Genomic DNA, 26,905 nt, shown 5'->3' with positions numbered 1-26,905 from the left:
TGTCATCTTTCATATCCGACGGAGATTATAATGTAATTTCTTATGTACAATTATGAAGACCATGTCATGTATGTAGTCAAAATGTCTTTTCAAATAATATACAGTACATTGTACTTACTGATTAACTGTTATAATTAACTGTATTTTAACAAATTCTTGGTACAAGTCCTTCCTTTAAACTCAAAGTCTTCACGAGTTGTCTTTCATAAAATTGTTTTGTTGACAAGTTGATCCGTGGTTCAAACGCTTTCAAATATTACCCGCCGACAACTTTTTTTTCAAGTTGTGTAGGGGAGGCAACTCCTGTAAGTACTATGTTTAGCATCTTAAGTTCATTATGTCGTAACATATACACGACAATGTTTTGATAAGCGTAATTGCTAAATAGGGCGATTAGAACACAAACAATAAGATATTAATGAATTTTAGAAAATGTATCAATCACGCTAAAAGATTTGCGGAATGATGAATCTGTTAGTGGCACGTGGCATATGCCACGTGTGAGAAATCTACGTAACTGCTGTAAACATACATGTTGACTTATGTTTTAAAACTTCAAATCTTAGTTATTGATGAAGATACTTGTAATACTATCAATTTAATGAATCGATTGTTATCATAAACTACTTTGATGCTTCCATATTGAACAATTAAGTCAATATTAAGATAAAAAGATTTCAAAATGACTTCCACACCCGACCGGAAGACGAAAAGACGTCTTTTCGGGGCGAAAAGACGAAAAGACGAAAATTAAGGTTTGTTAATTTTCGTCTTTTCGGGCCGAAAAGATGAAATTTAAGATTTGTTAATTTTCGTCTTTTCGGGGCGAAAAGACGAAAAGACGATATTTAAGGTTTGTTAATTTTCGTCTTTTCGGGGCGAAAAGACGAAAAGGCGAAATTTAAGGTTTGTTAATTTTCGTCTTTTCGGAGCGAGATTTTTGAAGGCGAAAAGACGAGAATTAAAGTCGCTAATTAGCGTGTATCACTTTCGTCTTTTCGTGTTTGACTTTTCGTCTTTTCGTCTTTTCGCGGCGAAAAGACGAAATTTAAATTTGTTAACTTTCGTCTTTTCGGGGCGAAAAGACGAAATTTAAGGTTTCTTTATTCTTAAAAGACGAAATGGCACAAATCAGCCACCGTACTTCATATATATATATATTTGTTTTATTTAATCTTTTAAATTTTAATCCTTTTAATTATAACTATACAATTAATACGTATCCGTACGTAAAAAAAACCTTTTAAGCTGGTTGGTTCCCTCACATTAAGTTACTTTATTAAGTATCAAATAATTATTATCGACGGCGAAGTCATTTGATACTATATTTTTAATTATTTTTTTATAAATAGATTACTATTTCAATTTTTGATCATTCAATATATCTAAGTGATTAATACCAATGTTCTCATTGTTCTTCTACTCTACGTTAGTAACGCATGCACTTAATATAATATGATTTAAAAGTCAGCACACACAGAACTCCCGGACAATCTATACCTCCGGCCAAACCCGGCAAAAGGGTTAAGTACCGTACTTAACGGAATCGGTGAAGTCCTCTACTGCCGGGTGTAACTGGTTGTACTAGACCCGGGGCACAAAACAACTCTTAAAAAATACTCCCCCATGTTAAACAATAACATACCGCAATAATTACACTTTTTATAAAACAGAATAAATATTTTTCACTTTAATATATACCAATAAAATGTAATTTTTTTTATATACATATATTTATACCAGTAAGCCTTCTTGGCCCCTTTCGGTCGCCCTCCCACGACATAAACATTACTATCACGTGGGACAACGCGTAACACCTACATCTGGCGCACATGGGCCCGCCCAACCCGCCATTACCAAGTTCCGAGTAAACTGTGACCAGGTTTAGATCTACTACAGATCAGTAAGTGGGAAGACTGGGGAATATTTTATCAAGGAGGATTCTTTTCTTCACAAACACAAACGTCGACATTTTCGAATCATTTCCGTATCATTCGCAGGTCCATGGTAAGTGAACAATAATGTTGATTAAAAAACGCCTGTTTTGAACCGGGCGGCATTTAATTTAAATCAGCCTGTGAACCATGTGTATATACATGTACTTGTCCCCATTTGTTCTCCTGTGTATGCATTTAAACATTTTGTCCGGCTCTTCGCCTAGATCTTCTATACTTTCATTATGCTGTATTTGTCTGATGTATGTGACCAATCATCTAAACGTCACATCCTTTTTTTTTATCTAAGTATGGGAGAAAAAGAATCAAACATGGGTCTGTCAAGTGGACAGGGATATCTCAACCTGATTGAAAGATTTTGGCGAGGCTTGCTGGGGGTTGACGACCAAAATCTTTCACGAGGGTTGAGATATCCCATGTAAGATTCTATTAGCCACCAGATAGCAAAAACGACGTATCGGGTCGCTCTCTGGAAGTAAGAATAATCAAGTATTAACTTGAATATATTTTATGTTATGGAGGTATTACTAGATAAATTGAGTGTACTGTTGTGAACCGCGGATTTGATGACGTCACCAATGTGCGCGGACGCGATCACGTGGCGCCCGCGAAGCGCTCTCTCACTCTTTCCAACCCCTAATATGTACAGATGTGTTTTACTAATGTGAGTAAACTGGTGAAATATAACATGTATTGTTGATTATTATTGTAGATGCTATGTACTGTAGATAAATATGTATCGTTGTAAACCACGGTTTACAATTTATAGTACTCTAAATAAATCACGAAGCGGTGAGTGTAAACTAAGATTTTTGTGTTATATCTTCATAACATTAAAAATTATATCCAAATTAATCCTTATAATTCAATTACTAAATATAATCTATTAAAAATTCCAAATTCATTTTGGAACTCTTTTTTTTCTTCTATGAAATCATTACGCCGTTATATCAGCCAATCACAAGCGACGTTACAAACGGCGAAGACATTTTTTCCTTCTTGGTCTGATCAAGGACGTATATGTAAAATCCTTTATTATCCTTGGTTTGATAAAGTAAATTTTTCAGTCAATAAAAATACTTGTTACCAGCAAAATTGAATCATACATATTCTAAAAAAAAACCCATTAAAATAATGTTTTTTGTTGTTGTTTTTTCAGGACATTTGCCAGGCCATTATTTCTGATAAAGCGACAGGAGACCTTCAAAGGTTACCTTATCCGGTACAGATGATGTACCCAAACATTGCACTATACTGATGGTAAATGATTTCGTGATGCAGCCTACATACAGTAATGGAGAAAGTCCTGTAACAGACACTGGAAATCAATCTTATACATGTCGTATCTGTGATAAGGACTTAAAGACTTTAAGTAACCTAAAGAAACACCTCAGGATACATACTGGTGAGAAGCCCTACAAATGTGTTATATGTGGAAAAGAGTTTAATAAAAAGGTACCACTAACAACACATCTCAGGACACATACAGGAGAGAAACCTTACAAATGTGATGTCTGTGGTAAGGGGTTTAGTATGTCAGGTAGCCTACAGAGACACCTCAGGACACATACAGGAGAGAAACCTTACAAATGTGATGTCTGTGGTAAGGGGTTTAGTGTGGCACAAAGGCTACAGACACACCTCAGGACACATACAGGAGAGAAACCTTACAAATGTGATGTCTGTGGTAAGGGGTTTAGTCAGGCAAGTGACCTACAGAGACACCTCAGGACACATACAGGAGAGAAACCTTACAAATGTGATGTCTGTGGTAAGGGGTTTAGTCAGGCAAGTGACCTACAGAGACACCTCAGGACACATACAGGAGAGCAACCTTACAGATGTGATGTCTGTGGTAAGAGGTTTAGTGAGTCGGGTAGCCTACATAGACATCTCAGGATACATACAGGAGAGAAACCTTACAAATGTGATATCTGTGGTAAGGGATTTATTCAGAAAAGTCATCAACAGACACACCTCAGGGCACATACAGGGTAGAAACCTTACGAATGTGACATATGTGGTAAGGGGTTTAGAGAGTCACGTAACCTACAGACACACCTCAGGACACATACAGGAGAGAAACCTCACAAATGTGATGTCTGTGGTAAAGGGTTTAGTGTGTCACGTAACCTACACAGACACCTCAGGATACATACAGGAGAGAAACCTTACAAATGTGATGTCTGTGGTAAGGGGTTTACAAAAAAAGACAGCTTACAGAAGCACTACACTACACGTACAAGAGAGAAAAACCTTACGAATTGTGGTGTCGATGGTAAAGAATTTAGTCAGACATAGCTTAGTCCACATACCGTTCCCGTTAATGATAAATCTAGTTCGAGAGAGATTCGCTCAGACTATACCGCTGCACGTGATAACATTCATCTGGCTGACCATCGCACTCCGAATGAATGTTCTACATATAAACATGCAAAGTTAACCATATTTGGTAGTGAAGAAGATGCTAATGTAAAGAAAGCCATATTTGGAAGTGATGTAGATGTTAAACATATCAATAAAGCCATATTTGGTAGTGCTGCATATGCTGTATACCCGGGAATGAAGATTTTCAAGTCTAAGTCGGGTGTCCCAGTGATAAAATATAGCGTGGGATATCTCGTACAATATCACAAGCTGTAGACAATGAAATAATAGATGATCAGTACTGTTTGTGTAGATATAGTATTGATGAGCACGACCAGATACTAATTATAACGAACGTTGATCAGCAATATTTGTGTAAATATCATATCGATGCACATGCTCAGATCCATTCGAGTGCGGCTGTGTTAAATGAACATACATTTGTATATATATATCAGATTTAATAAAGAATTGGCATTAACAATCTTATCGTTGACTTTATGTTATGAAGTAATTGTTGGTTTTTACTGATGAAATCAACAATTGAACAAAATTTTAGATTTTAGTGTTACTGATAACGTACTCAGCCAATAGGTACATGCATATTCGCTGACGATAATAAAGCCTTTCTTTATTATAGATGTAAAATCTCTTGGGATTTCGTCATAAAATTGGTACCAGCTGTAAATATAATCATTGAACGTCTTCCAGCTGGCATGCATAACCAATATCTAAGCTAACTGGACAGCAGAAATTTAGCATGCGCATTTTATGGAATTTGTCTGACCGCCCAGTTGGTATTTCCTGTCCAGTTGACATTATAGGAGATTGAACAAAATAACACAAACTTGCCGATTTCAAAGTCTTCATTAAAGCATAATAAAATCGATCACTGCTTCAAAATTTGGTTTAAATATCGCGGAAGTGCATTTTTATGACTTTATGCACGTTTATTTTACACGCTCTTTGCATGCGATAAAAAGAGCAATTTTTCGAATCCTTGATCCGATTTGGGTACTGTGACCTTATGTGCATATTCTACTGTGCTTCCTGATTTCCGAATGTCCGGAGATCCTGACGAATACTTCATGATGATATTGTTTTGTTTATGTGGAAATAGTTTGTTTCATGAGATGCAAACAATTATTTTTTTCTCAAATCACGACTACTGAGATGCACAGAGATATCAAATTCAATCTTGTTTTATGCGGTATATTACGGCTAATATTGACCAGGATTACATGTAGTAATCATGGTTATATATATGTAAACACAAAACTACATTGTATACTAAACACAGTCTCAAATAATAGGCCTATCCGAAATCAGAACGCTACCAACTTGTAATCTCTACCACAGCTACAAATGTATAAAATCTCTAAGTCGGAAAACAACTTATCCAAACTCTTAACAGGACAAGTACAATAGCCCACAAAAAAAAAAAAAACAAACAAACCAAAAACAACAACAACAAAAAACTACAGAATAAGCCACAAATCATCCTGGATACTCCAGGGGTTCCGATCACTTAATTATGATCTCTATACCCAACAGTGATCGGAACCCCTGGAGTATCGAGAATGGGCCCAAATGAGACCCAGCAGCCTTTTTATACTGACTATTTTGAACTATGACATCACTTTCAACTTTTACCAACAACTTAAGAAAAACCACACGTATTACAAAAATCTATAATATCAGAAGGACATAAATGTATATAATGTACTACTCAATATAGTATCTTCATTGGAAGTGACCACCCCCCATACTACCTCCCCCACCCCCTCCCCAAGGCCAACTGAGCACATACTTATTTTTAACCCACGTGCACGCCAGAAGCTGCATTGGAGAATGTGAACTTGACCAACTAATAGCAACATAATTATATGAACGATACATGCCTTATTATATACCTATATAAGATTTTTCATTTCAGAAACCCAGAAGTACAGTAAAACCTGTCTTAGTGACCACCTCTGTATAAATCAACATTTCTACGTCCCATATGATCAAAGACAACACAATTCAACCTGTGTATGAAGACCACCTGGCTATAGCGACCATTTCCCTCAGTCTACTGGATGGTATTTATAGATAATTTGGCTGTGTCTACAAGAAGATTAACATGCGGATGAGATAAATTAAAGTTCGTTGTTTATAAACTGGTGTATACGAACCTTATCAATGTAAATACTTTGTGAGAACATTCAACTGAAAATTTTATCTCGGTCAGGAACACAAAAAGACATGGAGATGTCTTTCCAAGGTGATATATCATACAACACAATGGACGATAGATCAAAGAATTTTGACGAAAGTGGAGAGGGGCCATACATATGTGATCATGATGTTTGTGGTAAACGGTTCAATCAGTCTCAGGAACTACAGAAACACATCGTGTTACATACCGGAGAGAAACCATACAAATGTGATATCTGTGGTAAGGGGTTCAGTCAGGCATGTAATCTACAAAATCACCTCAGGACACATACAGGAAAGAAACCTTACAAATGTGATGTCTGTGGTAAGGGGTTTAGTACGTCTGGTGCCCTACAGACACACCATCGGACACATACAGGAGAAAAACCTTACAAATGTGATGTCTGTGGTAAGGGGTTTAGTGTGGCACAAAGCCTACAGACACACCTCAGGACACATACAGGAGAAAAACCTTTCAAATGTGATGTCTGTGGTAAGGGGTTTAGTGTGGCACAAAGCTACAGACACACCTCAGGACACATACAGGAGAAAAACCTTACAAATGTGATGTCTGTGGTAAGGGTTTATGGTGAGTCAGGTAACCTAAAGACACACCTCAGGACACATACAGGAGAGAAACCTTACAAATGTGATGTCTGTGGTAAGGGTTTAGTGTGTCAGGTAATCTAAAGACACACCTCAGGACACATACAGGAGAGAAACCTTACAAATGTGATGTCTGTGGTAAGGGGTTTAGTGTGTCAGGTAATCTAAAGACACACCTGAGGACACATACAGGAGAAAAACCTTTCAAATGTGATGTCTGTGGTAAGGGGTTTAGTGTGTCAGGTAATCTAAAGACACACCTTAGGACACATACAGGAGAAAAACCTTACAAATGTGATGTCTGTGGTAAGGGGTTTAGTGTGTCAGGTACCTACAAGACACACCACCGGGCACATACAGGAGAAAAACCTTACAAATGTGATGTCTGTGGTAAGAGGTTTAGTGCGACAGATAGCCTACAGAGACACCTCAGGACACATACAGGAGAGAAACCTTACAAATGTGATGTATGCGGCAAGGGGTTTAATCAGACATGTAGCCTAAAGACACACCTTAGGACACATACAGGAGAAAAACCTAACAAATGTGATGTCTGTGGTAAGGCGTTTAGTAAGTCTAGTGCCCTACAGATACACCTCAGGATACATACAGGAGGAGAAACCTTACAAATGTGATGTATGTGGTAAGAGGTTTAGACAGATAGATGCTCAACAGACACACCTCAGGACACATACAGGAGAGAAACCATACAAATGTGATGTCTGTGGTAAGGGGTTTATTGTGTCGGGTAGCCTTAAGACACACCTTAGGACACATACAGGAGAGAAACCATACAAATGTGATGTCTGTGGTAAGGTGTTTAGTATGACACAACACCTACAGACACACATTAGAATACATACAGGAGATAAACCTCACCAATGTGATGTTTGTGGTAAGGTGTTTAGTATGACACAACACCTACAGACACACATTAGAATACATACAGGAGATAAACCTCACCAATGTGATGTTTGTGGTAAGGTGTTTAGTATGACACAACACCTACAGACACACATTAGAATACATACAGGAGATAAACCTCACCAATGTGATGTTTGTGGTAAGGTGTTTAGTGATGACACAACAACCTACAGACACACATTATGAATACATACAGGAGATAAACCTCACCAATGTGATGTTTGTGGTAAGGTTGTTTAGTATGACACAACACCACCTACAACACACATTAGAATACATACAGGATATAAACCTCACCAATGTGATGTTTGTGGTGGTAAGGTGTTTAGTATGACACAACACCTACAGACACACATTAGAATACATACAGGAGATAAACCTCACCAATGTGATGTTTGTGGTAAGGTGTTTAGTATGACACAACACCCTACAGACACACATTAGAGTAATTACATACAGGAGATAAACCTCACCAATATGATGTTTGTGGTAAGGTGTTTAGTATGACACAAACACCTACAGAGACACACATTAGAAATACATACAGGAGATAAACCTCACCAATGTGATGTTTGTGGTAAGGTGTTTTAGTATGACACAACACCTACAGACACACATTAGAATACATACAAGGAGAATAAACCTCACCAATGTGATGTTTGTGGTAAGGTGTTTAGTATGACACAACACCTACAGACACACATTAGAATACATACAGGAGATAAACCTCACCAATGTGATGTTTGTGGTAAGGTGTTTAGTATGACACAACACCTACAGACACACATTAGAATACATACAGGAGATAAACCTCACCAATGTGATGTTTGTGGTAAGGTGTTTAGTATGACACAACACCTACAGACACACATTAGAATACATACAGGAGATAAACATCACCAATGTGATGTTTGTGGTAAGGTGTTTAGTATGACACTACACCTACAGACACAAATTAGAATACATACAGGAGATAAACCCCACCAATGTGATGTTTGTGGTAAGGTGTTTAGTATGACACTACACCTACAAACACACATTAAAATACATACAGGAGATAAACCTCACCAATGTGATGTTTTATGGTAAGGTGTTTAGTATGACACAACACCTACAGACACACATTAGAATACATACAGGAGATAAACCTCACCAATGTGATGTTTTATGGTAAGGTGTTTAGTATGACACAACACCTACAGACACACATTAGAATACATACAGGAGATAAACCTCACCAATGTGATGTTTGTGGTAAGGTGTTTAGTATGACACAACACCTACAGACACACATTAGAATACATACAGGAGATAAACCTCACCATGTGATAAACCTCACCAATGTGATGTTTGTGGTAAAGGTGTTTAGTATGACACAACACCTACAGACACACATTAGAATACATACAGGAGATAAACCTCACCAATGTGATGTTTGTCACCAATGTGATGTTTGTGTAAGGTACATACAGGAGTATGACACCAATGTGATGTTTGTGGTAACACCTACATGACACACACCTTAGAATACATACATACAGGAGATAAACCTCACCAATGTGATGTTTGTGGTAAGGTGTTTAGTATGACACAACACCTACAGACACACATTAGAATACATACAGGAGATAAACCTCACCAATGTGATGTTTGTGGTAAGGTGTTTAGTATGACACAACACCTACAGACACACATTAGAATACATACAGGAGATAAACCTCACCAATGTGATGTTTGTGGTAAGGTGTTTAGTATGACACAACACCTACAGACACACATTAGAATACATACAGGAGATAAACCTCACCAATGTGATGTTTGTGGTAAGGTGTTTTAACAGTATGACACAACCACCTACAGACACACATTAGAATACATACAGGAGATAAACCTCACCAATGTGATGTTTGTGGTAAGGTGTTTAGTATGACACAACACCTACAGACACACATTAGAATACATACAGGAGATAAACCTCACCAATGTGATGTTTGTGGTAAGGTGTTTAGTATGACACAACACCTACAGACACACATTAGAATACATACAGGAGATAAACCTCACCAATGTGATGTTTGTGTGGTGTTTAGTATGACACAACTACACTACAGACACACACATTAGAATACATACAGGAGATAAACCTCACCAATGTGATGTTTTATGGTAAGGTGTTTAGTATGACACAACACCTACAGACACACATTAGAATACATACAGGAGATAAACCTCACCAATGTGATGTTTGTGGTAAGGTGTTTAGTATGACACAACACCTACAGACACACATTAGAATACATACAGGAGATAAACCTCACCAATGTGATGTTTGTGGTAAGGTGTTTAGTATGACACAACACCTACAGACACACATTAGAATACATACAGGAGATAAACCTCACCAATGTGATGTTTGTGGTAAGGTGTTTAGTATGACACAACACCTACAGACACACATTAGAATACATACAGGAGATAAACCTCACCAATGTGATGTTTGTGGTAAGGTGTTTAGTATGACACAACACCTACAGACACACATTAGAATACATACAGGAGATAAACCTCACCAATGTGATGTTTGTGGTAAGGTGTTTAGTATGACACAACACCTACAGACACACATTAGAATACATACAGGAGACAAACCTACAGATCACACCAATGTGATGTTTGTGGTAAGGTGTTTAGTATGACACAACACCTACAGACACACATTAGACCAATACAGGAGATAAACCTCACCAATGTGATGTTTGTGGTAAGGTGTAGTATGATGACACAACACCTACAGACACACATTAGAATACATACAGGAGATAAACCTCACCAATGTGATGTTTGTGGTAAGGTGTTTAGTATGACACAACACCTACAGACACACATTAGAATACATACAGGAGATAAACCTCACCAATGTGATGTTTGTGGTAAGGTGTTTAGTATGACACAACACCTACAGACACACATTAGAATACATACAGGAGATAAACCTCACCAATGTGATGTTTGTGGTAAGGTGTTTAGTATGACACAACCCCTACAGACACACATTAGAATACATACAGGAGATAAACCTCACCAATGTGATGTTTGTGGTAAGGTGTTTAGTATGACACAACACCTACAGACACACATTAGAATACATACAGGAGATCTAGAACCTCACCAATGTGATGTTTGTGGTAAGGTGTTTAGTATGACACAACACCTACAGACACACATTAGAATACATACAGGAGATAAACCTCACCAATGTGATGTTTGTGGTAAGGTGTTTAGTATGACACAACACCTACAGACACACATTAGAATACATACAGGAGATAAACCTCACCAATGTGATGTTTGTGGTAAGGTGTTTAGTATGACACAACACCTACAGACACACATTATAATACATACAGGAGATAAACCTCACCAATGTGATGTTTGTGGTAAGGTGTTTAGTATGACACAACACCTACAGACACACATTAGAATACATACAGGAGATAAACCTCACCAATGTGATGTTTGTGGTAAGGTGTTTAGTATGACACAACACCTACAGACACACATTAGAATACATACAGGAGATAAACCTCACCAATGTGATGTTTGTGGTAAGGTGTTTAGTATGACACAACACCTACAGACACACATTAGAATACATACAGGAGATAAACCTCACCAATGTGATGTTTGTGGTAAGGTGTTTAGTATGACACAACACCTACAGACACACATTATAATACATACAGGAGATAAACCTCACCAATGTGATGTTAGTGGTAAGGTGTTTAGTATGACAAAACACCTACAGACACACATTAGAATACATACAGGAGATAAACCTCACCAATGTGATGTTTGTGGTAAGGTGTTTAGTATGACACAACCCCTACAGACACACATTAGAATACATACAGGAGATAAACCTCACCAATGTGATGTTTGTGGTAAGGTGTTTAGTATGACACAACACCTACAGACACACATTAGAATACATACAGGAGATAAACCTCACCAATGTGATGTTTTTTGGTAAGGTGTTTAGTATGACACAACACCTACAGACACACATTAGAATACATACAGGAGATAAACCTCACCAATGTGATGTTTGTGGTAAGGTGTTTAGTATGACACAACACCTACAGACACACATTAGAATACATACAGGAGATAAACCTCACCAATGTGATGTTTGTGGTAAGGTGTTTAGTATGACACAACACCTACAGACACACATTAGAATACATACAGGAGATAAACCTCACCAATGTGATGTTTGTGGTAAGGTGTTTAGTATGACACAACACCTACAGACACACATTAGAATACATACAGGAGATAAACCTCACCAATGTGATGTTTGTGGTAAGGTGTTTAGTATGACACAACACCTACAGACACACATTAGAATACATACAGGAGATAACCCTCACCAATGTGATGTTTGTGGTAAGGTGTTTAGTATGACACAACACCTACAGACACACATTAGAATACATACAGGAGATAAACCTCACCAATGTGATGTTTGTGGTAAGGTGTTTAGTATGACACAACACCTACAGACACACATTAGAATACATACAGGAGATAAACCTCACCAATGTGATGTTTGTGGTAAGGTGTTTAGTATGACACAACACCTACAGACACACATTAGAATACATACAGGAGATAAACCTCACCAATGTGATGTTTGTGGTAAGGTGTTTAGTATGACACAACACCTACAGACACACATTAGAATACATACAGGAGATAAACCTCACCAATGTGATGTTTGTGGTAAGGTGTTTAGTATGACACAACACCTACAGACACACATTAGAATACATACAGGAGATAAACCTCACCAATGTGATGTTTGTGGTAAGGTGTGTAGTATGACACAACACCTACAGACACACATTAGAATACATACAGGAGATAAACCTCACCAATGTGATGTTTGTGGTAAGGTGTTTAGTATGACACAACACCTACAGACACACATTAGAATACATACAGGAGATAAACCTCACCAATGTGATGTTTGTGGTAAGGTGTTTAGTATGACACAACACCTACAGACACACATTAGAATACATACAGGAGATAAACCTCACCAATGTGATGTTTGTGGTAAGGTGTTTAGTATGACACAACACCTACAGACACACATTAGAATACATACAGGAGATAAACCTCACCAATGTGATGTTTGTGGTAAGGTGTTTAGTATGACACAACACCTACAGACACACATTAGAATACATACAGGAGATAAACCTCACCAATGTGATGTTTGTGGTAAGGTGTTTAGTATGACACAACAACTACAGACACACATTAGAATACATACAGGAGATAAACCTCACCAATGTGATGTTTGTGGTAAGGTGTTTAGTATGACACAACAACTACAGACACACATTAGAATACATACAGGAGATAAACCTCACCAATGTGATGTTTGTGGTAAGGTGTTTTATAGTATGACACAACACCTACAGACACACATTAGAATACATACAGGAGATAAACCTCACCAATGTGATGTTTGTGGTAAGGTGTTTAGTATGACACAACACCTACAGACACACATTAGAATACATACAGGAGATAAACCTCACCAATGTGATGTTTGTGGTAAGGTGTTTAGTATGACACAACACCTACAGACACACATTAGAATACATACAGGAGATAAACCTCACCAATGTGATGTTTGTGGTAAGGTGTTTAGTATGACACAACACCTACAGACACACATTAGAATACATACAGGAGATAAACCTCACCAATGTGATGTTTGTGGTAAGGTGTTTAGTATGACACAACACCTACAGACACACATTAGAATACATACAGGAGATAAACCTCACCAATGTGATGTTTGTGGTAAGGTGTTTAGTATGACACAACACCTACAGACACACATTAGAATACATACAGGAGATAAACCTCACCAATGTGATGTTTGTGGTAAGGTGTTTAGTATGACACAACACCTACAGACACACATTAGAATACATACAGGAGATAAACCTCACCAATGTGATGTTTGTGGTAAGGTGTGTAGTATGACACAACACCTACAGACACACATTAGAATACATACAGGAGATAAACCTCACCAATGTGATGTTTGTGGTAAGGTGTTTAGTATGACACAACACCTACAGACACACATTAGAATACATACAGGAGATAAACCTCACCAATGTGATGTTTGTGGTAAGGTGTTTAGTATGACACAACACCTACAGACACACATTAGAATACATACAGGAGATAAACCTCACCAATGTGATGTTTGTGGTAAGGTGTGTAGTATGACACAACACCTACAGACACACATTAGAATACATACAGGAGATAAACCTCACCAATGTGATGTTTGTGGTAAGGTGTTTAGTATGACACAACACCTACAGACACACATTAGAATACATACAGGAGATAAACCTCACCAATGTGATGTTTGTGGTAAGGTGTGTAGTATGACACAACACCTACAGACACACATTAGAATACATACAGGAGATAAACCTCACCAATGTGATGTTTGTGGTAAGGTGTTTAGTATGACACAACACCCTACAGACACACATTAGAATACATACAGGAGATAAACCTCACCAATGTGATGTTTGTGGTAAGGTGTTTAGTATGACACAACACCTACAGACACACATTAGAATACATACAGGAGATAAACCTCACCAATGTGATGTTTGTGGTAAGGTGTTTAGTATGACACAACACCTACAGACACACATTAGAATACATACAGGAGATAAACCTCACCAATGTGATGTTTGTGGTAAGGTGTTTAGTATGACACAACACCTACAGACACACATTAGAATACATACAGGAGATAAACCTCACCAATGTGATGTTTGTGGTAAGGTGTTTAGTATGACACAACACCTACAGACACACATTAGAATACATACAGGAGATAAACCTCACCAATGTGATGTTTGTGGTAAGGTGTTTAGTATGACACAACACCTACAGACACACATTAGAATACATACAGGAGATCTAGATAAACCTCACCAATGTGATGTTTGTGGTAAGGTGTTTAGTATGACACAACACCTACAGACACACATTAGAATACATACAGGAGATAAACCTCACCAATGTGATGTTTGTGGTAAGGTGTTTTGTATGACACAACACCTACAGACACACATTAGAATACATACAGGAGATAAACCTCACCAATGTGATGTTTGTGGTAAGGTGTTTAGTATGACACAACACCTACAGACACACATTAGAATACATACAGGAGATAAACCTCACAAATGTGATGTTTGTGGTAAGGTGTTTAGTATGACACAACACCTACAGACACACATTAGAATACATACAGGAGATAAACCTCACCAATGTGATGTTTGTGGTAAGGTGTTTAGTATGACACAACACCTACATACACACATTAGAATACATACAGGAGATAAACCTCACCAATGTGATGTTTGTGGTAAGGTGTTTAGTATGACACAACACCTACAGACACACATTAGAATACATACAGGAGATAAACCTCACCAATGTGATGTTTGTGGTAAGGTGTTTAGTATGACACAACACCTACAGACACACATTAGAATACATACAGGAGATAAACCTCACCAATGTGATGTTTGTGGTAAGGTGTTTAGTATGACACAACACCTACAGACACACATTAGAATACATACAGGAGATAAACCTCACCAATGTGATGTTTGTGGTAAGGTGTTTAGTATGACACAACACCTACAGACACACATTAGAATACATACAGGAGATAAACCTCACCAATGTGATGTTTGTGGTAAGGTGTTTAGTATGACACAACACCTACAGACACACATTAGAATACATACAGGAGATAAACCTCACCAATGTGATGTTTGTGGTAAGGTGTTTAGTATGACACAACACCTACAGACACACATTAGAATACATACAGGAGATAAACCTCACCAATGTGATGTTTGTGGTAAGGTGTTTAGTATGACACAACACCTACAGACACACATTAGAATACATACAGGAGATAAACCTCACCAATGTGATGTTTGTGGTAAGGTGTTTAGTATGACACAACACCTACAGACACACATTAGAATACATACAGGAGATAAACCTCACCAATGTGATGTTTGTGGTAAGGTGTTTAGTATGACACAACACCTACAGACACACATTAGAATACATACAGGAGATAAACCTCACCAATGTGATGTTTGTGGTAAGGTGTTTAGTATGACACAACACCTACAGACACACATTATGATACATACAGGAGATAAACCTCACCAATGTGATGTTTGTGGTAAGGTGTTTAGTATGACACAACACCTACAGACACACATTTAGAATACATACAGGAGATAAACCTCACCAATGTGATGTTTGTGGGTAAGGTGTTTAGTATGACACAACACCTACAGACACACATTAGAATACATACAGGAGATAAACCTCACCAAATGTGATGTTTGTGGTAAGGTGTTAGTAGTATGACACAACACCTACAGACACACATTAGAATACATACAGGAGATAAACCTCACCAATGTGATGTTTGTGGTAAGGTGTTTAGTATGACACAACACCTACAGACACACACATTAGAATACATACAGGAGATAAACCTCACCAAATGTGATGTTTGTGGTAAGGTGTTTAGTATGACACAACACCTACAGAGACACACATTAAGAATACATACAGGAGATAAAATCCTCACCAATGTGATGTTTGTGGTAAGGTGTTAGTAGTACACCTAGACACACATTACACCATACAGACACACATTAGAATACATACAGGAGATAAACCTCACCACCAAATGTGATGTTTGTGGTAAGGTGTTTTAGTATGACACAACACCTACAGACACACATTAGAATACATACAGGAGATAAAATCACCAATGTGATGTTTGTGGTAAGGTGTTTAGTATGACACAACACCTACATACATTAAAATACATACAGGAGATAAACCTCACCAATGTGATGTTTGTGGTAAGGTGTTTAGTATGAAACAACACCTAAAGACACACATTAGAATACATACAGGAGATAAACCTCACCAATGTGATGTTTGTGGTAAGGTGTTTAGTATGACACAACACCTACAGACACACATTAGAATACATACAAGAGATAAACCTCACCAATGTGATGTTTGTGGTAAGGTGTTTAGTATGACACAACACCTACAGACACACATTAGAATACATACAGGAGATAAACCTCACCAATGTGATGTTTGTGGTAAGGTGTTTAGTATGACACAACACCTACAGACACACATTAGAATACATACAGGAGATAAACCTCACCAATGTGATGTTTGTGGTAAGGTGTTTAGTATGACACAACACCTACAGACACACATTAGAATACATACAGGAGATAAACCTCACCAATGTGATGTTTGTGGTAAGGTGTTTAGTATGTATGACACAACACCTACAGACACACATTAGAATACATACAGGAGATAAACCTCACCAATGTGATGTTTGTGGTAAGGTGTTTAGTATGACACAACACCTACAGACACACATTAGAATACATACAGGAGATAAACCTCACCAATGTGATGTTTGTGGTAAGGTGTTTAGTATGACACAACACCTACAGACACACATTAGAATACATACAGGAGATAAACCTCACCAATGTGATGTTTGTGGTAAGGTGTGTATGACACAACACCTACAGACACACATTAGTATGACACAACACACCAATACAGACACACATTAGAATACATACAGGAGATAAACCTCACCAATGTGATGTTTGTGGTAAGGTGTTTAGTATGACACAACACCTACAGACACACACATTAGAATACATACAGGAGATAAAACCTCACCAATGTGATGTTTGTGGTAAGTGTGTTTAGTATGACACAACACACCTACAGACACACACATTAGAATACATACAGGAGATAAACCTCACCAATGTGATGTTTGTGGTAAGGTGTTTAGTATGACACAACACCTACAGACACACATTAGAATACATACAGGAGATAAACCTCACCAATGTGATGTTTGTGGTAAGGTGTTTAGTATGACACAACACCTACAGACACACATTAGAATACATACAGGAGATAAACCTCACCAATGTGATGTTTGTGGTAAGGTGTTTAGTATGACACAACACCTACAGACACACATTAGAATACATACAGGAGATAAAACCTCACCAATGTGATGTTTGTGGTAAGGTGTTTAGTATGACACAACACCTACAGACACACACATTAGAATACATACAGGAGATAAACCTCACCAATGTGATGTTTGTGGTAAGGTGTTTTAGTATGACACAACACCTACAGACACACATTAGAATACATACAGGATACAACATAAACCTCACCAATGTGATGTTTGTGGTAAAGGTGTTTAGTATGACACAACACCTACAGACACACATTAGAATACATACAGGAGATAAACCTCACCAATGTGATGTTTGTGGTAAGGTGTTTAGTATGACACAACACCTACAGACACACATTAGAATACATACAGGAGATAAACCTCACCAATGTGATGTTTGTGGTAAGGTGTTTAGTATGACACAACACCTACAGACACACATTAGAATACATACAGGAGATAAACCTCACCAATGTGATGTTTGTGGTAAGGTGTTTAGTATGACACAACACCTACAGACACACACATTAGAATACATACAGGAGATAAACCTCACCAATGTGATGTTTGTGGTAAGGTGTGTTTAGTATGACACAACACCTACAGACACACATTAGAAATACATACAGGAGATAAACCTCACAAATGTGATGTTTGTGTTGTGGTAAGGTGTTTAGTATGACACAACACCTACAGTACATTAGAATACATACAGGAGATAAACCTCACCAATGTGATGTTTGTGGTAAGGTGTTTTAGTATGACACACACACCTACAGACACACATTAGAATACATACAGGAGATAAACCTCACCAATGTGATGTTTGTGGTAAGGTGTTTAGTAGTATGACACAACACCTACAGACACACATTAGAATACATACAGGAGATAAACCTCACCAATGTGATGTTTGTGGTAAAGGTGTTTAGTATGACACAACACCCTACAGACACACATTAGAATACATACAGGAGATAAACCTCACCAATGTGATGTGTTTGTGGTAAGGTGTTTAGTATGACACAACACCTACAGACACACATTAGAATACATACAGGAGATAAACCTCACCAATGTGATGTTTGTGGGTAAGGTGTTTAGTATGTATGACACAACACCTACAGACACACATTAGAATACATACAGGAGATAAACCTCACCAATGTGATGTTTGTGGTAAGGTGTTTAGTATGACACAACACCTACAGACACACATTAGAATACATACAGGAGATAAACCTCACCAATGTGATGTTTGTGGTAAGGTGTTTAGTATGACACAACACCTACAGACACACATTAGAATACATACATAGATATCAGGACCTCACCAATGTGATGTTTGTGGTAAAGGTGTTTAGTATATGACACAACACCTACAGACACACATTAGAATACATACAGGAGATATAAACCTCACCAATGTGATGTTTGTGGTAAAGGTGTTTAGTATGACACAACACCTACAGACACACACATTAGAATACATACAGGAGATAAACCTCACCAATGTGATGTTTGTGGTAAGGTGTTTAGTATGACACAACACCTACAGACACACATTAGAATACATACAGGAGATAAACCTCACCAATGTGATGTTTGTGGTAAGGTGTTTAGTATGACACAACACCTACAGACACACATTAGAATACATACAGGAGATCTAGATAAACCTCACCAATGTGATGTTTGTTAAAGGTGTTTAGTATGACACAACACCTACAGACACACATTAGAATACATACAGGAGATAAACCTCACCAATGTGATGTTTGTGGTAAGGTGTTTAGTATGACACAACACCTACAGACACACATTAGAATACATACAGGAGATAAACCTCACCAATGTGATGTTTGTGGTAAGGTGTTTAGTATGACACAACACCTACAGACACACATTAGAATACATACAGGAGATAAACCTCACCAATGTGATGTTTGTGGTAAGGTGTTTAGTATGACACAACACCTACAGACACACATTAGAATACATACAGGAGATAAAACCTCACCAATGTGATGTTTGTGGTAAGGTGTTTAGTATGACACAACACCTACAGACACACACATTAGAATACATACAGGAGATAAACCTCACCAATGTGATGTTTGTGGTAAGGTGTTTAGTATGACACAACACCTACAGACACACATTAGAATACATACAGGAGATAAACCTCACCAATGTGATGTTTGTGGTAAGGTGTTTAGTATGACACAACACCTACATACACACATTAGAATACATACAGGAGATAAACCTCACCAATGTGATGTTTGTGGTAAGGTGTTTAGTATGACACAACACCTACAGACACACATTAGAATACATACAGGAGATAAAACCTCACCAATGTGATGTTTGTGGTAAGGTGTTTTAGTATGTACACAACACCTACAGACACACATTTAGAATACATACAGGAGATAAACCTCACCAATGTGATGTTTGTGGTAAGGTGTTTAGTATGACACAACACCTACAGACACACATTAGAATACATACAGGAGATAAACCTCACCAATGTGATGTTTGTGGTAAGGTGTTTAGTATGACACAACACCTACAGACACACATTAGAATACATACAGGAGATAAACCTCACCAATGTGATGTTTGTGGTAAGGTGTTTAGTATGACACAACACCTACAGACACACATTAGAATACATACAGGAGATAAACCTCACCAATGTGATGTTTGTGGTAAGGTGTTTAGTATGACACAACACCTACAGACACACATTAGAATACATACAGGAGATAAACCTCACCAATGTGATGTTTGTGGTAAGGTGTTTAGTATGACACAACACCTACAGACACACATTAGAATACATACAGGAGATAAACCTCACCAATGTGATGTTTTATGGTAAGGTGTTTAGTATGACACAACACCTACAGACACACATTAGAATACATACAGGAGATAAACCTCACCAATGTGATGTTTGTGGTAAGGTGTGTAGTATGACACAACACCTACAGACACACATTAGAATACATACAGGAGATAAACCTCACCAATGTGATGTTTGTGGTAAGGTGTTTAGTATGACACAACACCTACAGACACACATTAGAATACATACAGGAGATAAACCTCACCAATGTGATGTTTTATGGTAAGGTGTTTAGTATGACACAACACCTACAGACACACATTAGAATACATACAGGAGATAAACCTCACCAATGTGATGTTTGTGGTAAGGTGTTTAGTATGACACAACACCTACAGACACACATTAGAATACATACAGGAGATAAACCTCACCAATGTGATGTTTGTGGTAAGGTGTTTAGTATGACACAACACCTACAGACACACATTAGAATACATACAGGAGATAAACCTCACCAATGTGATGTTTGTGGTAAGGTGTTTAGTATGACACAACACCTACAGACACACATTAGAATACATACAGGAGATAAACCTCACCAATGTGATGTTTGTGGTAAGGTGTTTAGTATGACACAACACCTACAGACACACATTAGAATACATACAGGAGATAAACCTCACCAATGTGATGTTTGTGGTAAGGTGTTTAGTATGACACAACACCTACAGACACACATTAGAATACATACAGGAGATAAACCTCACCAATGTGATGTTTGTGGTAAGGTGTTTAGTATGACACAACACCTACAGACACACATTAGAATACATACAGGAGATAAACCTCACCAATGTGATGTTTGTGGTAAGGTGTTTAGTATGACACAACACCTACAGACACACATTAGAATACATACAGGAGATAAACCTCACAATGTGATGTTTGTGTAAGGGGTAAGTATGACACAACACCCTAGTATGACATTAGAATACATACAGGAGATAAACCTCACACACAAGGTTTTAGTATGACACAACACCTACAGGAGAATACATACAGGAGATCACCAATGTGATGATGTTTGTGGTAAGGTGTTTAGTATGACACAACACCTACAGACACACACATTAGAATACATACAGGAGATAAACCTCACCAATGTGATGTTTGTGGTAAGGTGTTTAGTATGACACAACACCTACAGACACACATTAGAATACATACAGGAGATAAACCTCACCAATGTGATGTTTTTTGGTAAGGTGTTTAGTATGACACAACACCTACAGACACACATTAGAATACATACAGGAGATAAACCTCACCAATGTGATGTTTGTGGTAAGGTGTTTAGTATGACACAACACCTACAGACACACATTAGAATACATACAGGAGATAAACCTCACCAATGTGATGTTTGTGGTAAGGTGTTTAGTATGACACAACACCTACAGACAGACACACATTAGAATACATACAGGAGATAAAACTCACACAATGTGTGATGTTTTGTGGTAAGGTGTTTAGTATGACACAACACCTACAGACACACATTAGAATACATACAGGAGATAAACCTCACCAATGTGATGTTTGTGGTAAGGTGTTTAGTATGACACAACACCTACAGACACACATTAGAATACATACAGGAGATAAACCTCACCAATGTGATGTTTGTGGTAAGGTGTTTAGTATGACACAACACCTACAGACACACATTAGAATACATACAGGAGATAAACCTCACCAATGTGATGTTTGTGGTAAGGTGTTTAGTATGACACAACACCTACAGACACACATTAGAATACATACAGGAGATAAACCTCACCAATGTGATGTTTGTGGTAAGGTGTTTAGTATGACACAACACCTACAGACACACATTAGAATACATACAGGAGATAACCCTCACCAATGTGATGTTTGTGGTAAGGTGTTTAGTATGACACAACACCTACAGACACACATTAGAATACATACAGGAGATAAACCTCACCAATGTGATGTTTGTGGTAAGGTGTTTAGTATGACACAACACCTACAGACACACATTAGAATACATACAGGAGATAAACCTCACCAATGTGATGTTTGTGGTAAGGTGTTTAGTATGACATGACAGACACACATTACCTACATACAGGAGATAAACCCTCACCAATGTGATGTTTGGGTAAGGTGTACAGTATGACACAACCTACAGACACAATTAGTACATACAGGAGATAATAACCTCACCAAGTGATGTTTGTGGTAAGGTGTTTAGTATGACACAACACCTACAGACACACATTAGAATACATACAGGAGATAAACCTCACCAATGTGATGTTTGTGGTAAGGTGTTTAGTATGACACAACACCTACAGACACACATTAGAATACATACAGGAGATAAACCTCACCAATGTGATGTTTGTGGTAAGGTGTTTAGTATGACACAACACCTACAGACACACACATTAGAATACATACAGGAGATAAACCTCACCAATGTGATGTTTTATGGTAAGGTGTTTAGTATGACACAACACCTACAGACACACATTAGAATACATACAGGAGATAAACCTCACCAATGTGATGTTTGTGGTAAGGTGTTTAGTATGACACAACACCTACAGACACACATTAGAATACATACAGGAGATAAACCTCACCAATGTGATGTTTGTGGTAAGGGTGTTTAGTATGACACAACACCTACAGACACACATTAGAATACATAACAGGAGATAAACCTCACCAATGTGATGTTTGTGGTAAGGTGTTTAGTATGACACACACAGACACACATTAGAATACATACAGGAGATAAACCTCACCAATGTGATTGTTTGTGGTAAGGTGTTTAGTATGACACAACACCTACAGACACACATTAGAATACATACAGGAGATAAACCTCACCAATGTGATGTTTGTGGTAAGGTGTTTAGTATGACACAACACCTACAGACACACATTAGAATACATTGACCATACTACCTCCCCCACCCCCCTCCCCAAGGCCAACTGAGCACATACTTATTTTTAACCCACGTGCACGTCAGAAGCTGCATTGGAGAATGTGAACTTGACCAACTAATAGCAACATAATTATATGAACGATACATGCCTTATTATATACCTATATAAGATTTTTCATTTCAGAAAACCAGAAGTACAGGTAAAACCTGTCTTAGTGACCACCTCTGTATAAATCAACATTTCTACGTCCCATATGATCAAAGACAACACAATTCAACCTGTGTATGAAGACCACCTGGCTATAGCGACCATTTCCCTCAGTCTATTGGATGATATTTATAGATAGTTTGAGTGTGTTTACAAGACGATTAACATGTGGATGAGATAAATTAAAGTTCGTTGTTTATTAACTGGTGTATACGAACCTTATCAATGTAAATACTTTGTGAGAACATTCAACTGAAAATTTGATCTCGGTCAGGAACATAAAAAAGACACGGAGATGTTTTTCCAAGGTGATATATCATACAACCCAATGGACGATAGATCAAAGAATTTTGACGAAAGTGGAGAGAAGCCATACATATGTGATCATGATGTTTGTGGTAAACGGTTCAATCAGTCTCAGGAACTACAGAAACACATCGTGTTACATACCGCAGAGAAACCATACAAATGTGATATCTGTGGTATGGGGTTCAGTCAGGCATGTAATCTACAAAATCACCTCAGGACACATACAGGAAAGAAACCTTACAAATGTGATGTCTGTGGTAAGGGGTTTAGTACGTCTGGTGCCCTACAGACACACCATCGGACACATACAGGAGAAAAACCTTACAAATGTGATGTCTGTGGTAAGGGGTTTAGTGTGGCACAAAGCCTACAGACACACCTCAGGACACATACAGGAGAAAAACCTTTCAAATGTGATGTCTGTGGTAAGGAGTTTGGTGAGTCAGGTAATCTAAAGACACACCTTAGGACACATACAGGAGAAAAACCTTACAAATGTAATGTCTGTGGTAAGGGATTTACTAAGACACAAAGTCTACAGACACACCTCATGACACATACAGGAGAGAAACCTTACAAATGTGATGTCTGCGGTAAGGGGTTTAGTGTGTCAGGTAATCTAAAGACACACCTTAGGACACATACAGGAGAAAAACCTTTCAAATGTGATGTCTGTGGTAACGAGTTTAGTGTGTCAGGTAATCTAAAGACACACCTAAGGACACATACAGGAGAAAAACCTTACAAATGTGATGTCTGTGGTAAGGGGTTTAGTGAGTCACGTAACCTACAGACACACCTCAGGACACATACAGGAGAGAAACCTCACAAATGTGATGTCTGTGGTAAAGGGTTTAGTGTGTCACGTAACCTACACAGACACCTCAGGATACATACAGGAGAGAAACCTTACAAATGTGATGTCTGTGGTAAGAGGTTTAGTCAGACATGTAGCCTAAAGACACACCTTAGGACACATACAGGAGAAAAACCTTATAAATGTGATGTCTGTGGTAAGGGGTTTAGTAAGTCTAGTGCCCTACAGTTACACCTCAGGGCACATACAGGAGAGAAACCTTACAAATGTGATGTCTGTGGTAAGGGGTTTAGTGTGGCACAAAGCCTAAAGAAACACCTCAGGACACATACAGGAGAGAAACCTTACAAATGTGATGTCTGTGGTAAGGGGTTTAGTCAGACCTGTAGCCTTGAGACACATACAGGAGAGAAACCATACAAATGTGATGTCTGCGATAAGGGGTTTAGTCAGACAGGTAACCTAAAGGCACACCTTAGGACACATACTGGAGAAAAACCTTACAAATGTGATGTGTGTGGTAAGGGGTTTAGTGAGTCAGGTTCCCTACAGAGACACCTCAGGATACATACAGGAGGGAAACTGTGCAAATGATGTCTGTGGTAAGGGGTTAAGTGGGTCAGTTCCCCTGCATAGACACCACAGGACACAGAGAAACCTTACAAATGTGATGTCTGTGGTAAGGGGTTTATTAGGTCAGGTCTCTTACCGAGACACCATCGGACACATAGAGGAGGGAAACATTATAAGGTGAGACCTACAAAGCCATCTTCTGATACACACACAGGGGAGAAGCCATTCACGTGTGATGTCTGTGGAAGAGGATTTGTTAGGAAGTCTCTTTTAGATAACCATGTTAGAACACATACAGGGCATCATTTTAACATATGTGAGTTACTAGTGAGAGGTTCAGACAGCCTGATATCTGAGACTGCACACAGTAGAAACCCCTTACTAATGCGATATATGTGTTAGCGAATTTTGTTCACTAGACAACCTAAAATTTAAGGACACCCCTAAACACATACAGGAAATCAATCGAGAGAAGTCAGTAAGGTGACCTACAGGTACAGCTCAGGACACATACAGGAAGTCAGTCGGGAAGCCTACATACACACCTCGGTACACATACAAGATGTCTATGTGATGATAACGATCCCGGAATCAATGTACAACAGTTACGACTTATGTAGTAAAAGTCGCTATCTATTAACGAATGAAATAACATAGTAAATCAGAAGTCTAGTGTTAATGAGACTCACGTGATATGTAGAACCACTCATTTACATGAGACTGAATGTGAGAAAACAAGTGTTTGTCAAATATCGAGAAAACTCATCAGAACATCAGTTGTTAGTCTGGCTATACTAACTAAGAGTCCATTGTGAATGCCGCACCGCAATATTATTAATCTTTTTGTTGAACCTATGGGTGACTATTTTATTCTTTTTTACTATTTAACAAAAAGTGTTCTTTATCTTTTATGTTTTTGCTTGTTTTGA

At 38.0% G+C, this 26,905-nt stretch overlaps 2 protein-coding genes across 2 annotated transcripts; both read left to right on the top strand.

Annotated features, from left to right (window-relative positions):
* The first annotated feature begins 1,820 nt into the window (after positions 1-1,820).
* On the top strand, positions 1,821-26,905 carry LOC138306730 (zinc finger protein 208-like). Its single transcript, XM_069247199.1, is given in 6 exon segments — positions 1,821-2,007; positions 3,115-4,076; positions 6,696-7,085; positions 7,241-7,741; positions 7,743-7,943; positions 24,849-26,905. Coding segments are annotated over 5 exon segments (3,105 nt in total). The 5' UTR covers positions 1,821-2,007; positions 3,115-3,212; the 3' UTR covers positions 25,998-26,905.
* LOC138306726 (zinc finger protein 83-like) lies at positions 17,552-22,844 on the top strand (the record flags this gene model as incomplete). Its single annotated transcript, XM_069247194.1, has 3 exons — positions 17,552-17,749; positions 21,373-22,012; positions 22,657-22,844. Coding segments are annotated over 3 exons (1,026 nt in total), but the record flags the coding sequence as incomplete, so codon positions are not given.

The sequence above is a fragment of the Argopecten irradians genome, chromosome 13 (genome assembly GCF_041381155.1).
Source record: "Argopecten irradians isolate NY chromosome 13, Ai_NY, whole genome shotgun sequence".
Taxonomy (NCBI): Eukaryota; Metazoa; Mollusca; class Bivalvia; order Pectinida; family Pectinidae; genus Argopecten; species Argopecten irradians.
The sequence above is the reverse complement of the archived record's forward strand: the minus strand, read 5'-3'. Positions and strand labels throughout refer to the sequence as shown.